The sequence below is a fragment of the Chiloscyllium plagiosum genome, chromosome 26, assembly GCF_004010195.1.
Source record: "Chiloscyllium plagiosum isolate BGI_BamShark_2017 chromosome 26, ASM401019v2, whole genome shotgun sequence".
NCBI classification, from domain to species: Eukaryota; Metazoa; Chordata; class Chondrichthyes; order Orectolobiformes; family Hemiscylliidae; genus Chiloscyllium; species Chiloscyllium plagiosum.
Window position 1 is genome coordinate 22,454,966 of NC_057735.1, and position 17,633 is coordinate 22,472,598.

Consider the following 17,633-nt stretch of genomic DNA (forward strand, 5'->3'; position numbering starts at 1 on the left):
TGTGGACTTGTTGGGCCGAAGGGCCTGTTTCCACATTGTAAGTCATCTAATCTAATCTAAAAATAGTGTTATTAATTAGCCCTTGATCATTACTCGTACTAGGACTACAACAGCATGTCCTATAGTTTACTCCACAAAATAAGATGTGTTGCTTTCAAAAAGCAAAACTCTTGGAGGCAGTGTGAGATCATGTGCACTACCTTGAAAGAGTGAGCTCCTCCTTTAAGAAACTGCCAATCTCATGGAGGTTGTGTGCAGCAACACTTGTAGGGGATGCATGACCAACCCTTTAGCTTGAACCGAATAGTTTCAGCACTCTGTAGCGTGGACAACTAGATGGTGCTGATGGCACAAATATGCATGGAATGAATATCAGTTGTGCCCTACCCAATAGTCCTTTCTAGTAATTCACAGTACACCATCCCATGGCTAAGCAGTTACTGAGGAGGATGTGGGTGCTACCCTGCATGGTGTGCCAGCATCACAATTGGTTTTAATCCATTATGATCAAAATATTTAAAACAACACAATAATCAAATATTACAGCCAAATTACAATAATTTGAGTATTGGATTGAGAAATTTAGATTATAGAATGATAAACATTGTGTTACCTTTTAGTCAGAAATAATTCCATATTTCAAAACATATTCAGCATTGTGTTACATAAAATCTTATTTAGTATCGACTTATTTCCAGTAAATAATAAAATAATCCTTTATATGATCTTGTATTTGATTACATTTTTGGATGTAGGTACAATCAAATGTCAAATTTTTTCAGGAATGACTTTGACTAGAATTCAATTCACACTGAATATGATCTGCTGGATTAACAGGAATAAACTAGGACTTACATTAACAATAGCTTCTTTAGTCTGTGCCATGTCTGAGATAACTCCATCTGTTATAATGAGCAGAACAAAGTACTGTGAGCCATCTTGTACTGCTGTTGCATATCTGTAGAAACCAGACAAAGTGGGTATTAGAAAATGATAACACTAATTAGAATACAGTGCTGGTTAAAAGAATTAAATGTCTGACAACTTTGGACAGATTGCATAGTGCAGGATACTGACCACTGCATGGGGCAAAAAAAGCACCAAGTAAAATACACCATTTATCTCCACACAAAATAAGTGTGCACTTCAGACAAATGACTCATTCTGTTGGACCTCAAAAGGTGAGATCCTGAATTAAGCAATATGCAATGAGTCCCTCACAACTTGACATTATACAGTGCTTTCACTGCTGCAAATGGTTTAAATGGAATTCACGTCTAAAAAGAAATGCTGCATCACATTTCTAAAGAAGAATCCAATATTTAGGAAATTCCTCACTTGTCCAATTTGCATCCACGTTCCTCACCAATTGGAAGACATGACCTATAGGGAAAGGCTGAGTAGGCTGGGGTTGTTTTCCCTGGAGCATCGGAGGCTGAGGGGTGACCATATAGTGGTTTATAAAATCATGAGGGGCATGGATAGGATAAATAGATGAGGTCTTTTCCCTGAGGTGGGGGAGTCCAAAACTAGAGGGCATAGGTTTAGTGTGAGAGGGGAAAGATTTAAAAGGGACCTTAGGGCAACTTTTTCACGCAAAGGGTGGTGTGTATGGAATGAGCTACCAGAGGAAGTGGCAGAGGCTGGTGCAATTGCAACATTTAAAAGGCATCTGGGTGGGTATATGAATACAAAGGGTTTAGAGGAACATGGACCAAGTGCTGGCAAATGGGACTAGATTAATTTATGATATCTGGTCGGCATGGACGAGTTGGACTGAAGGTACTCTAATTAACTACGCCCATCATCCAAATGTGCCTATCTCCTGTCCAATGCTTCCTAGTGTTTATGGTCTAGTACTTTTACAATGGTAAGTGAGGTGATAGGAAGAGGGGAATTTCCTTGTTAAAAAAACATTGGTTTATGCTCATCATTGGAAAGGGATTTGTTTTAATTCACAAGGGAGGACAAAATATCTATAGTTTTCATTTACATGTTTCGATTCTCAATTTGACAGCAGAAGTTGTAAGCCCACATTTGGTCGGGTAATTGAAAGAACCGAGAACAGATACGTTGCAAGATTGACAGGGAGAAATACTGCAAGACATGAGGATGTTCTGAAGCACAGAGGTATTTCCAATAAGTAACGTAAGGGCAGAATAATGACTGACAGAAGCAAATAGGCTATTGGTTTGCAATTGCTTTAAGAGTCAAATTCAGGAAGATTTCAATATTTTTGTTTATGTTTTAGATTTCCATTGTCCAATTCCATCCTTTTTTCTGTACAAGTCTGAGGTTGTCAAAACAAGATGTATTAAAAGTAGAAGAATAAAGAGAATTAAGTGGAAAGAAAAGAAAACAGAAATAGTGGAGACCCTGCAAGGAATTTGAGTAAAAATAGCATACTGGACATGAGTCAGACTAAGACAGATTGTTCAATACAAGCTACTGACTTCTTACAGAATACAATATAAAATACAATCAAGTAAGATTGACAGTAAACGTTCCAGCATGTTTCTGAAAGGGAAAATAGAGGAATAGTGGGGGTGACAGATATTGATGTCTCATTAGCGGAGCAGGGAAAAAAGAAAGCAGAATTGTTTGGTGCGTTTTTGTGGGAAGCAGGAGCAGAATAAAAGGTCAGCACTCAGCTTTCTCCAACCTGTGGAGAGGAAAACAAAGAAAGCAAATACAACCAAGTACTGCAGAACATGGAAAAACTAGGTCCAGAAACTAAACTAAAGGGAACAGTTGAAGAGAATGCAGAGAAGAGAGAATTGCAATGCTGGAAGGGTATATACATTGTGCAAAAAAAAAAGGGTGTTGTTGAAAGTGTAGCGATAAAGAGGGAGAGAGAAAGAACGCTGAGAGGTCTACAATGGGTTTACATCCCTTTCTAATGTCATTGAGGTGGTAGAAAGCCAAGAGAAGAATAATAACTATAGAGGAGTGGCATGGAGGAACGCTGCAGTGGAAAATGTGCAGGGACACTCTTGAGTTGGGATGTTTGTGCAGCTGAGAGGTTCAGAAAATGCCAGTGTAGTATGAGACCAGTGATGGAAACCACATCAACAGTAGAGGCATGTTCAAGGTAGATTGCAACAACCAAACAGGTCACAATGTCTACACATTGTAGTTGCATAAAAATGGATTCATATAGGTCTAGAATGAAGGGATGAAGAACATTGAATTGTATTTATTAGTGAAGTGTAAGGAATTATGTGTGACAAAATTCTCTAGTTGTCCATTTGGACTGCAACAAAGGCTTGCAGAAAAATAATTTTGAACCACTTAATAAAGTTGTTACTTGATGACATTTCTACTACCTAATTCTTGACCAATAGCTGATTAAGAATATTAGCAGTTGATACAGTGAGTAAGTGCATTGATTTGCTGATCTATCGAGTAGGTGTGAAGCTTGGTCGCAGGTTCCTATCCTAGATGATTGAACAAATCATTTCGACTTTCACAGGATTACTTTGAAGGAAATCGTTCCTTTGAAAAATGACTTTTCCTTGACAAAGCATAGTTAGATGAAAGGCAAGTTGAAACATGCATCCAATTCTTCTTGGACAGTCTCAAAAACGTGTTGACAGAGTTTTAAAAGAATCAAATCTGGACAGTGTCTTTGAAGATTCTTAAGTGGATTCAAATAATGCACAGTTTGGTATGATTACCAGGCAGCCTAAAAGCATTGTCTTAGGTGCAACATAGAAATGAACATGTCAAGAATATCTAGTGGAATGGGACTGAATAAAGCATCATTTTTCTATCCCAGCAATTTCACATGCTCTTTTTGCAGTGACTATGGACCGAGAAAATAAGACTAATTTGGATGAACACAAATGAGCAAAACAAGGACCACTCAGGCTATAGACAGCTAGATGGTTCACCCCCAGCTAAGTGATTGAAGTGATTTCCAACTTATGTTGGACATCATGCCACCCCCCACCAAGCAACGTTTCCGTGGTATCCAGGTACACAGTGCACATTCAGTTACCTTCGTACACATTGGGATGCAAATTGGGCATTAATAGTTGTACCCTTAAAATTCCACAAGTCTCCAAAATCCCCTTATAGCAGAGATAAGGGGAAGGGTTCTGATCCAGATTGGTAGGCTTGATTATTGCTTGGTAAGTCAAATGTCTGACACACGCAGCTGAGAAAAGAGCAAAAAGCTAACCTTTTGGCTTTCCCATTTTGTCAAAATATTAGTGACAATAGAATTCAGGAATTGCTCACCCTTTGGTGAATTTAGCCAGATAACAGGCATAGCATGGATATTTGTTGTTTTTGTAATGAGGACTTTGATTAATTTGATCGAATTTCACAAAACAAATGTACTTTATACATTCATATGCTGCACGTGACAAAACATGGTTGTAGTTATAAAATCTATCAATATATGCAACCATCAACGTCCTAGGGATTGTCATTGGCTAGAAACTGCACTAGACTAGCCACATAAAGATCTGTCTTCAAAAGCAGATGAGTGACAGGGAATTCCAGATTAGGTAAGTTATCTCCTGACTCCCCAAAAGCCTGTTAACTGTCTGCAAGGCAAAAGTCAGGAGTGTGATGGAGTATCCACTGCCTACGTGAATCCAACAGCACTCAAGAAGCATCACTCTATTCAGGACAAAGCAGTTTGCTACACTGGTGTCCTATTGACCAACTTAAATATCCACTCCCTCCATCAGCTATGTAGTGGCGGCAGCACGTACTTTTCAAAACACATGGCAATAACTCAGCAATGCTTCTTCCAAACCCAGAACCTCTACCACTTAGATGCACATGATGACTAGATGCATGGGAAGACCATCACGATGTTCCTGGACAGTGAAGAATGTTGCCTGAGATTACAAAGGGATCTTGATCAGATGGACTAATAGGCTGAGAAGTGGCAGATGGAGTTTAATTTAGATAAATGTGAGGTCCTGCATTTTGGGAAAGCAAATCATAGTAGGATTTATACACTTAATGGTAAGGTCCTAGGGTTGCTGAACAAAGAGACCTTGGACTATAGGTTTATAGCTCCCTGAAAGATAGGATAGTGAAGAAGGCGTTTGGTATGCTTTCCTTTATTGGTCAGAGTATTGAGTACAGGCGTTGAGAGGTCATGTTGCAGCTGTACAGGACATTGGTTAGGCCACTGTGGGAATATTGCGTGCAATTCTGGTCTCCTTCCTATCCGAAAGAGAGACCTACGGGGCAACTTTTTCATGCAGAGGGTGGTACATGTATGGAATGATCTGCCAGAGGAAGTGGTGAGGCTGTTACAATTGTAAAATTTAAAAGGCATTTGGATGGGTATATGAATAGGAAGGGTTTAGAGGGATATGGGCCAAGTGCTGGCAGGTGGGACTAGATTGGGTTGGGATATCTGGTCGGCATGGACGGGTTGGACTGAAGGGTCTGTTTCCATGCTGTACATTTCTATGACCCTATGACCTCACATTTATCTTTGAAATAAGAAAAGGTTAGGGTTTAGGTTACTTTCTTAATTTAACATCACCAACACTGATGAGGGCCTGTTTCCATACTGTATGGAATCTTATCTTTACTGTCACGTGATCAAAATCCTGGAGCTCCTTTCCTCACAGCACTGTTGCTACACTTGAACTGCAGCAATTTAAAAAAGGTGGTGGCTCACCACCCTCAAGGGATCTTTAGGGTCAGGCAACAAATGCTGTGCCTTGCTCCTGATGCCCAACACAAAGAATAAAAGTAAGGATCTGTCTTACCACACTGCTTTTCAGTATCCCTTGTAAAAGTTAGGAGAAATGTATACATTGGCAATGGGAGGATTAGTATCGTAGTGTCTTACTGTTACTGTCCTGACAGCGTATTGCAATATACCGAGATATTGGTCAAATTATATAGGAGCAACAAGATACTAATTCAAGGAAATATATAATGCAGGTTTAACATTTGTAATGGCGGTATTACTATTTTATGAAAAAAACTCACAGCAAAGGCAAAGTAAGGAGTGGGCAAAAGGCCAAATTGCCTGCAGCATCATGCTGATTCCATTGACCACAGAGACAGGAAAATTTGCTGTAATCAATTCCTTGTTAAGCTGGACCAAGAATTCCCATGCTTTTGAGATTGAGAGAATGTTAAAACATTTTGCCCAGACAAAATACAGAAAACAATTTGCATAACTTTGCATGCAAATTAGTCACCACTTCAGACTGAAAGATATGTCAAGCAGTCTGATGTTTCCAACAGAAAAAATGAAATCTAGACAGATTACTTATGCACCTTACAACATTAATAAACAAAACAAAAGTTCAAAATATTGCTAAAAAGGGATATATTTGAGATTATTGGAGGCAGTAGTGATGGTAACTGTGGAAATAATAGAAAGGGATTGCTTTAGCCGTTGCAAAACATCAATTGATCTGGAATTAACATTTTTGATTTTATCCAACTATCCAATAATAACAATGCCAAAAGATATGTCCAGAATTTTTCTGAGGTACATTAATATTAACTTTTTGTTATAAGATTAATCTGCTGCTAAGATGCTTTGGCAAAACCTTGCAGCTTCTGTACAAAACATAATTACATCTGAAGAAACCAACTTGGTAGTGGACCAGTTTGGAGAGGTATCCTATTGAGAAAGTTCATAATTGTTACTTTTTAAACCACTCCAGATATGAATGACTGGCTGAGATTCAGGATTTGAGGATAATTCAATTTTTTTCTTTAATGCCCAATATGATAATATTGAAAATGGATCTATTGGTATGGATAGGCATTCTCTCTGGAGACCACACAGACACATCAAATCAGGAATAATAGCTTAGACTGGTTACAGACCAATAGATGCTGTCATTGTGATCATACCCTGACTGTGTTTACTGCAGAAGATCTCGCATCAGAAATTTCAGACTTGCAACATAAAATATCTGTGACATAAGCAGGGACCAATTTAAGAGTATCAAAAGTTGCCTTAAAAGTCAAAAGTAATTTCATGACTGAAGTTTTTAAAAAGGTTACTTATTTGTGATTGTTAAAGATACAAGATATTTAACGCTATTGTCATTTAATGCTTATAACAAGTTCTGTGTCTCAGATCCCAGTATATTTGTGCATGCCACATCTAAACATGAGAACATTTATTAATATGCATGTAAATTACTCAGTTGGTATTTCTTTCAGGTGTCAGCTTGCAATAGTCAGTTTCTCTTTGTAAATGCATGTTCATGGACACAATTCATGTTAATTTGCATTCGGGATGGAATGAAGTTTCAAAATAATATAGAACCTGTATCAATTTAATGAAAATAAATTATGTTTCTGCCTCCCAAGACTTCTATGATGTTAGAAACTGAAAGAAATGCAGAGGCTGTAAATCAATGACGAAAATAGAAATTACTGGAAAAGCTCAGCAGGTCTGGCAGCATCGGTGGAGAGAAAGCAGAGTTAACGTTTCAGGTCGAGTGACCCTTCCTCAGAACGGTTCTGAGGAAGGGTCACTTCACCTGAAATATTAACTCTGATTTCTCTCCACAGATGCTGCCAGACTTGCAATAGTCAGTTTCTCTTTGTAAATGCATGTTCATGAACACAATTCATGTTAATTTGCATTCGGGATGGAATGAAGTTTCAAAATAATATAGCACCTGTATCAATTTAATGAAAACAAATTATGTTTCTGCCTCCCAAGACTTCTATGGTGTTAGAAACTGAAAGAAATGCAGAGGCTGTAAATCAATGACGAAAATAGAAATTACTGGAAAAGCTCAGCAGGTCTGGCAGCATCGGTGGAGAGAAAGCAAAGTTAATGTTTTGGGTCGAGTGACCCTTCCTCAGAACGGTTCTGAGGAAGGGTCACTTCACCTGAAATATTAACTCTGATTTCTCTCCACAGATGCTGCCAGACCTGCTGAGCATTTCCCGTACTTTTTGACTTCAAAGATTTTGTTTGGAAAACTTTGTTAACTATTCTCATTGTTACATCTTTTGTGTAATGACAATGGTAACTTTGAGCAGTAGCCTTGAATACCAAGCTCCTGAGACAAAGGAATCTTTAACCCTTAAAATTCTTCAATCTTTGATTTTACAGCATTACAAGTTACTACTATGATTATGCATAAAAGATAAATACTTCGTGCTGTAAGGTTTTTTTAAACTGTTAGCAAGTTTTGAAAAGATTTGTAGCTCAGGTTGAGGTTCTGGATGCTACATGCAGGCAGAAAACTAACCAGCTGGATACATGAACATCAACTAGCCACAAAACGACATGACCCTCTCTCACTAGTATCCTTACATACAGATAACGAAGGACATTACTTCGAGTGGGACAACACATCCATCCTAGGACAAGCCAAATAGAGACACGCACGAGAATCCCTAGAAGCATGACATTCAAACCGGAACTCTATCAACAAACACATCAAGTTAGACTCCATCTACCACCCCCTGATAAAAAGCACAGGAAATGACATCACCACAGGAAATGATGTCACCACATGAAATTACATGACCAACCCAAAGAAACCCAAACATATAAACAGAAAGCAGGAATTATCAACACTGATTTGCCTGGAGGCCCATTGAAGATGTTACCGAGTAGGGTGACAAAACATCTGGAAATGAACCTTTTTTAAACTGTATTTTGCTTTTGAATACCATGAAGGCTTTATTTTCTCTGATTTAAAACACTGTTCATTAGAGAAACAAGCAAAATATGAGCTGGAATTATATTGCTTCTGGCAATGAGATTGTTTGGCACATTTGATGGTACATGTTGGAGCTTGATAATGTGGTATCCCTTGTTTTCCCTCTAACCTCTTTGCTACTATCTTCCCAAACACTTAAGAATGTGTGGAGTTAGACTAAATTAAATGCAGAATCAGTTATATTACTGGGAACCACAGTTACACTACTTGCTTGAGGCTCCATGAAGTCAAAAATGACAAATCACAATTTGTATCAATATATACTTTATAGTGCACTACCTTCTGATACTAATAAGATTTGTAATTTGTTTAAAAAGATCTAAGAAATGTTAACCTTTTATTTTGCTGTTCCAGTGTCACTGCCATTTGAAGTCCCTAGAGAAAACATGTTTTGAACTCAGACTTCTCGAGGGGCATTGTAACCTTACTCTCAACCCATAAAATGTCTGCTCAACACAGGCCATCTTTTTATGACTATGTGGGAAACTGTCAGCTCTTAGAAAACTGACCACTGGAAGCTTCTAGCCTGAAGCCAGTTAATCAAAAATGGACTGCAAGGAAATATAGTGTTGCCGTTCTCATTAATCAAACAGCCAGTTTTATGCAATTGTACTTTAGAAGGTTACATCAACTTTGATATAGATGCCAATCAGGAGATCAATTCAGAAGACTTTTGTTCATCAGAAGCCCCTCTAATATCCTGTTAAAATAAGGGACTGTAAACACATGAAATGGATACTTGTCCAGACTACCAATTGCAAGATTGATCACAACAGTGCTTGGGATCCCTGTCTAAAGACTTTTATTTAGCAAAATACTTTTTGTTCCATAGGAACAGCCTACAGATGCCTATTAATGGCCATAATGGAGTAAGACCTAGTAGACTGCTAAGTATATTATACAAAATTTGACGAATCAATGAACCAGTCTTAATTGTAACGCTGTCTAAATGACAGTGAATTCACTGAAACACCTATGACAGACAAAAATGCTTGAAGTGAAGGATAACTATCTCCAAGTTCGACAGAACTAAAGGAAAATGTAGACAGCCCTATTACAGTAAAGCTGGGAAAAAATTGGGAATTTAACCAATTGGGTAATACCCAACTTGAATTGTGCTGAAATTGGATTTTTCCATTTCTTTATTCTCTAAGTGGTGAAATAGGGATGTATAGTTACTGCAACAAAAGTAGAATTTAATTGGCTGGTTGAAGTTTAGCAAACTTCATTTAGTAGGTCAATTACGATTCAAAACTGAAAATATAAAGTTACAGTTGGCACAATTTAGATTTAATCGAAATTTTTTGAGAATTTGTGCATACTTCATTTAACTAAGCTACTGAGGTTAATTTTTTTTTAGATTAGATTAGATTACTTACAGTGTGGAAACAGGCCCTTTGGCCCAACAAGTCCACACCGACCCGCAATTTTTTGAGAATTTGTGCATACTTCATTTAACTAAGCTACTGAGGTTAATTTAGATTTCGATTTGGATTACTTACAGTGTGGAAACAGGCCCTTCAGCCCAGCAAGTCCACACCGACCCGCCGAAGCACAACCCACCCATACCCCTACATTTACCCCTTTAACCTAACACTACGGGTAATTTAGCACGGCCAATTCACCTGACCTGCACATCTTTGGACTGTGGGAGGAAACCGGAGCACCCGGAGGAAACCCACGCAGACACGGGGAGAATGTGCAAACTCCACACAGTCAGTCGCCTGAGTCGGGAATTGAACCCGGGTCTCTGGCGCTGTGAGGCAGCAGTGCTAACCGCCACCGTGCCGCCCTGTTAATATTTCTGTAGTCCAGCTACACACAAATTTCAGTTTGTTTTTTTAAGTTTTGAAGATGATTTTACTTTAGTACTGGATTTGAAAGAAATATATAGAATAGTTTCCCACTCTATAGTGACCATGTCTAAATCAGCTATTAAAGCAGAATCCTCAATATATTAAATCAATAACATACCTCAAACCAATCTCAGGAAAATATTCTCTACTGTACAAATGAGACATTTCCATTCTTACAGTTTGATTTTGTATACCTGTACTTATTGGACCATTCATACAGTGTACTACTTCAGTCAATCAGCACAATAGGCTAACTCATCACCGTACGTTTCAAGGTTTATCTTTTGTGTGCACTCATTCTCCTTATTTAAACCTTGAATTGGTGATTTGTAATGGTGATGTTACAATCTTAATATAAGCTATGCCATTTGGATTGATTGTGACCTTCTTTCAGTGATTATTTTATAAAAGGGGAGCAAACATTTTGGAATTTTTAACCATTTGTTCGAAAATACCCGAGTTAAAATAGAAAATGTTGACGTAACTAGCAAATTGCCAATGGCATTGCCAAATGAATCAGAACTGTGCAAGAATAAGGATATTAGTCCAAGGAATTGGCAGTGTTGATGATGAGATTGATCTCAGGATCCAATAGCATTGTTTCTAAAGTTCCAAAAGCATTTGAAGGAAATCTTGTGTGAAACTGAAAAAAGAAAATGCTTGAAATCACAGAGAGCATCCATGGAGAGACAGCAAGCTAGATGACTCTAGATGACTCTTCGCCAGAGCTGAAGTGTGGAAGGGACAGCATTTACGCTGTAGCGGGGTGTGGGGGGGAGGGTGGTGAGTGAGGGTAGTGGATGTAGGGTGATCGTGGAGAAATTATGTTGATACTTCAGATAAAGTGATCATAATGTGAGAATGGCAGCATAGTGGTGAGTCTACCTGCCAGACCTGAAAGGACAGACAGTCTTACTGGAACCGGCAAGGGGAGAGAGAGGACATGATAACAGAATGTAACAAGCTAAAAGAAAGGGAATAAATGGGAGTTGGTTCATATTTTGAAGGTGTTGAACTCAATATTAAGTCCAGAAGGCTACTCTGAAGATGAGATGTTGTTCCTCCAGTTTGCGCTGTGATTCACTGGAACACTGCAACGTGCCAAGGACAGACATGTAGGCATTCAAGCAGGACACTGTGCTAAAATGACTAGCTACAGAAAGGTCAGGGCATGCTTGCGTACAGATGGGGGGGACGGTTCCGCAAGTGGTCCCCCAGTCTGTATTTGGTTTCTCCAATGTAGAGTAGGCCACATTGGGTACAGTGAATACAATACAGAAAATTGGAGGAGATACAGGTGAAACGCTGCTTCACCTGTAAAGACTGTTTCGACCATTGGATGGTGAGTGGGGAGGGAGTGAAGGGTGTTGTATCTTCTGCGGTTATATAGGAAGATGCGTGGAGAGGATGAGTTCTGGTGTTGGTAGTTGTGGAATGGACAAGAGTGTCCTGGAGGGAGCAATCCCTGCAAAATGAAAATGAGAGAATGAGGGGAAGATGTGTTTTACATGGTTTTCTGCTATAGTTGTCTGAAATGGAGGAGAATGATTCTTTGAATGTACAGACTGGTGGGATGAAAACTGAGGAAAAGAGAACCTGATCACACTGATATGATTGATGGAAAGGGGCAAGGCTGGGTGATAGGTCAGATGCAGTTGAGGTTCGCTCGACCACAGTGTGCAGGAAACCATGGTCATGGAAGAAGTAAGTCATGTCAGCACCGCTGTTTTGGAAGGTGACATCATCCATACAGATGTGATGTAGGTGAAGGAACTGGGAAAACAGGATGGAGTCCTTGCAGGACGTAGGGTGTGACTACGAGCTGTAGCGAAGGTAGCTATGGGAGACAGTGGGATGGCAGTGGGCAGCTGCCTCTAAAGAAATGCAATGTCTAAACTTTTGTGAGCGATCATTAGCAGGCTACATAAAACTGTTAGAAGGAATTATGAAAGCGGACATGCTGCTGCAGCTTTATTGACCCTGCTCCAATCTAACCATGATCTGATCTCACTATGATACAACACTTCTCACACCTCCCCAGTGGTACCTTTGGAGCAAATGTATAATTAATCCTTTACTCTCAAGTCTAACATCACTGGGAAAGGAAGTCTTGGATGGAGAGCATTTGAAGGTGAGATTCCAGAATCTATGATAATGGTGTTCATCCTCCAGCAATGGAACTATGGTCCAGTTGACCATGAGTGCTGATAGTGAGTCTTAACATGTGAATGGAGAAAAGAAGTTCTCCTAGAACAGAGTCATGAGAACCCCCTTAGTCAGGAGTATAGTTCTGGTGAAAAGAATACCAGAATTAGGGCTTTTTCAGATGTATGTAAGTAAACAACTGCAAAATCTCGCAGCTCTATGAGGGAAAGACCCAGTGGAATGTGACACTCAATGTCCTTGACTTTGTAGGATTACCAAGCTCCAATCTCACCAACATTTCCACTTGCTAATCTACTCACATGCAAAACTACTGAATGACCATTTGTGAAAATTATAAAATGTGTGGTTTAGTTTATTTAAGGTCTTACCTTGTAACTATCTATTATGTAATATCTATTACAGATATTAATATTTGAAATAAAATTGGTAAATATTTTGAGTGATTCAATTGGTTCATCAAAACATATGTGACTGGCAACTGCTAATATTCTAAGTTCCTAATTAAATGTGACCATAATTTGTGATAAAAGCTCTTGCAAGGGAAGTGCATGTAAGAAATGTTTTAGTAAATATCGATGGTGTAACTTAAACAATACCAGGATTTTTCCACTAATACATAAGTTCGAATGCAGGTCTACGGAAATGTGTTTCTCTTTTCATCATTAGCATTGTTTAAAGGACTCAAAGCACTACAACATTTACCAACATAATGATCTGCTGGTTTCGCTCAGACTGTGACATTTGATAGAAAACATGATTTATTGGAAAACATTAATCAGCGTTAATTTAATTCCCGTGGTGCTCAATAAGTCAACAGATTCACAAAGTCTTTTTAATCTGTGTATTATCTTGTACCAAAATTTCTAAACGAGGGAGTCAAATAAATTTCTGATTTACACATACATCGGAAAAAAGTCAAGACTGTTAAAATGGTACGCTGAAGAGCTGCTGATGTTACCTTGCTACATGGTTAATCACTGGTGCAAAGTTTGTTGGTCCATAAAGCTGCACTGTTTTGAGGCTCCTGTGATATGCTTCAAGAATTCCTTCAATACCATTACAATATGGGTTGTCAGGGTTGCCATTCTGTAAAGATATTAAGAGGAAATAAAACACAATTGAAGATTAGTGTGAAACTCAGGGTTTTTTCCTGGTATTTGTTTCAGATCCTGGCTTTATTTTTCGCTAAAGATTAGATTAGACTCCTTACAGTGTGGAAACAGGCCGTTCAGCCCAACCAATCCACACTGACCCTCTGAAGAGTAATCCACCTAGACCCATTTCCCTCTGACCAATGCACCTAACACTATAGGCAATTTAGCATGTCCAATTCACCTGACCTGCACAAATTTGGATTGTGGGAGGAAACCAGAGCACCAAAAGGAAACCCAGGCAGACACGAGGAGAATGTGCAAACTCCACACAGACAGTTGCCCGATGCTGGAATTGAACCTGGTGCTGTGAGGCTGTGCTGCTGTGCTACCGTGCCGCCCCAAAGTAAAAATATTATTTGTCATTTATTCACCTCTTAATGTACAATATACTTGACAGTTTGGCTCATGTTTCAACTGTTATGCTGTTTTATTATAAAATTCAATAGCAGTATCAGGTAATTCTGGGACAACGTGCGTTTTGGCAGTGAAATTTGGCTACAACGTCACTGAAGAATTAGGGAACGATATTTTCAAGTACATTTACCTCCGTTCACAATAGCATGATTCCAGTGGGGATTGGTTCATGCCCTTTGTTCTGCGCACGCGCGCTGTCAGTGCCAATCTGTGCACGTGGGATGTCAGCACCGGTCTTTGTGCCGTACTGATACAGCACCTTTCTGTGAGAAGTACTGTACAGAGAGCAGCTTTCTTACATTTCTTAAACGTACTGTGTTAAATTTATTTTTGTTTCATTAACAAATATGATTTCAGCCTTCAATCAGGCTGTGCTATACTTTGTATTAGACCTCTGGTTGACTTTTGAGTGATCATAAGTGATTTTTTTTGCTGGTCTGCCCCTAACCCCACTTTTCCAATAAGCCCCATTATTTCTATTAAGTGATTTTCTATTAAGCAATGTTGTTTTGCTGGAATGCAACTATGGTGTTATAGGAGAACTATCTATTTAAAGACTATTACTGAAAGGCACTGAACATACTGAAATAATTTGGCACTATTTTGAGGTATGACCAACAATAATTGATCTTTACTACTTTGCATTTTACTGTAAAATTTATAGAAGTACAGAATCCTTGCAGTGTGGGAAGAGGCCATTCACCCTATCGAGTTTGCACCTAACTTCTTCCCATAACCCTGCATTTACCATGATTAAGGGCTGGACTCCTGTTGTGTGAATAAAACTTCAAGGCATCTCAGGATCCTTGACTTTGCAATACTACTGAGTCTTGCATTTTGGATCTCTATCATAAATGCTGTAGTTAAAAACTAAATGGATTTCCAACAAAAGTACCCTTGAACTTGTCATAATCAAATGAGAAAAGTTAATCAGCTGCTAAAATGAACATCAGATTGAAAACAATCCCCCTAATGAAATCTTAAGATTGTCAGTTCACTGCATAATGTTAATCTCAATACATTTTGCAAGAAGAGCATCTTGTTACACTAATTGGCAAATGTGACAACATTATCAAAGGCACTTCTCTTCAGGTAAACATAAAATAATGGCTGCATGTCCAGGAATTGTGTCAGTAACTGAGATATGGAAACATTTGCTTTTCCCCAGACTTATTGTTAATTGATTTATTTTTAGTCCATATTCTCCAGTTGTGTGTCTACAACATTGATTTGCTCTCAGGCTTCTCCCAATGTCAATCGTGAACATGCAACTGAACTTATAACAAGTAGCATGAGTCAGTGATAACATTTTCCGATTTTGTTTTTTACCCTGTGGAAAAATTCTCAATACCCAATTAAACCTTGCAATTGAGCATTTTCTTTTCTTTCAGACCCAGAATGAGCAACGATAATTAAAATGGAAATGTTACCTTTAAAGAAACAACTCCCATTTATATAGATTTTTTTCACATAATTTCATAGAGTCTATGACACAGAAACAAGCCACTTGAACCAATTTGGTTTTGCAGCATTTGTTCTGCTTTATCCAAGCCAATGAGCACACCTTTTGATTCTTTTCTCTTCATATGCATATCTAGCTTCCATTGAAATGCTTCGATATTCTTTTTTGAACTACTACTTGATTTAATGCACTCCCCATTCTTACCAATTTTGGGCGAAAACACTTCAATTGCTTCTAGTTCTGACACACACAAGTGGAGACATTTTCTCTAATTTTGAAGCACTTCACAACCAATTAAGTACTTCTGAAACTTTGTCCCTGCAGGAATGCTAATGGTAAATACAATAATATGTGCAAGATGAACAAGCATCTTATGATAAAGTCCCATGTGATCAAAGGTTCAGGAATCCATCCACCCAGTGTTGGCAACCCTAAATATCCTCAGTGTATCTCTGAATTGAGGTGCAGTTTGGACATTGACCTGAAGGTGCCCAAACGTACATAATAGGAAATCATACTCACAAGAAACAAGAATTTTCTGTTAATCAATTCATGCAAGCATTATCCTCCATTGGGTTCTAACTCTTTGTGTTCTATTAGTTAGCAGGATAGTGTATGAACATGAAATCGACGCAAAAGATTGGCCAAGATCTTATTGAATTGTGGAGCATCTATGAGACACAAGTTCTGCTCCATTTTTTTATTTCCCTAATAAGTATACTCAAGCTTTGCACACCTGCCCTGTTCCCATCCATACTTCAAGTGTCTTTCCTCATATGAGATCTTACATTATAAAAGCTGAAAATTAAAATATTTTACCAAAGCAAACTCATGTGAAACTCTTCCATCAGGAGGCAGTTTAGCTCCAAATCCCAAAGCTGGAAACATCTTATCACTGTCATAGTCCTGAATGATTTCCCCCACTGCTTTCAGTGCCATTGCATATGCATTCATCTGGTAAGGATTCATATAGTGTAATGAGGTGGACTGAGATGGATTTCCTGGTGAGGCAAATAATAAGAAAAGCAATCTATTAAAACAAAATCATTTAATAAAAGGCAGTTGGCTATGTTATTTCAAGATGCCTATGAAATTGTAATGACTTATATTAATACCATTAACATAGCAACTTATGTTCACATTAGGACAGATCCCCCAATGACCATCGCCCATATTCCAGAGTGTCACTGGAGTGCATGGAACTCAAGTGTATTTTGTCTGATTCAAAGGTTTAGGTGATTTGCTTCGATGCTTGAACCTTGACTCTATTTGCACCCACTGCGAATCCATGGGAAGGTGCCGTATGTGATGGGAGAGGCGTTAGGTGTGATGGAGGAGTGGACTAGGTTGTCCCGGAGGGAACGATCTCTGCGGAATGCAGACAGGGAGAGGGAAGGGAAGATGTGTTTAGTGGTGGCGTCGTGTTGGAGTTGGCAAAAATGGCAGAGGATTATTCTTTGCTCCTAGTCCTAGACAACCTAGTCCGCTCCTCCATCACGAAGAGAAAATGAGGTCTGCAGATGCTGGAGATCAGAGATGGAAATGTGTTGCTGGAGAAGCGCAGCAGGTCAGGCAGCATCTAGGGAACAGGAGAATCGACGTTTCGGGCATCAGCCCTTACATTCCTGAAGAAGGGCTAATGCCCGAAACGTCGACTCTCCTGTTCCCCAGATGCTGCCTGACCTGCTGCGCTTCTCCAGCAACACATTTCCATCATTGACTAATGCACCTAACCTATACATCCCTGAACACTATGGGCAGTTTAGCATGGCCAATTCACCTAACTTGCATATCTTTGGCCTGTGGGAGGAAACCAGAGCACCCAGAGAAAACCCACACAGACACAGGAGAACATAGAAACTCCACACAGACAGTCGCCCAAGGCTGGAAT

The 17,633-nt window shown here is 39.0% G+C and overlaps 1 protein-coding gene across 4 annotated transcripts in view; it reads right to left on the minus strand.

Moving 5' to 3' along the window:
• The window catches only part of LOC122563195 (copine-8-like), a 583,848-nt gene that overhangs the window by 72,936 nt on the left and 493,279 nt on the right, over positions 1-17,633 (minus strand). For all 4 annotated transcript variants that reach the window (XM_043716737.1, XM_043716734.1, XM_043716735.1 and 1 more), the window contains 3 exons: positions 16,562-16,743; positions 13,671-13,798; positions 856-958 (listed from right to left, as the gene is read on the minus strand). In XM_043716737.1, the coding sequence (XP_043572672.1) occupies positions 856-958; positions 13,671-13,798; positions 16,562-16,743 (413 nt within the window). The remainder of the gene's footprint in view (positions 1-855; positions 959-13,670; positions 13,799-16,561; positions 16,744-17,633) is intronic.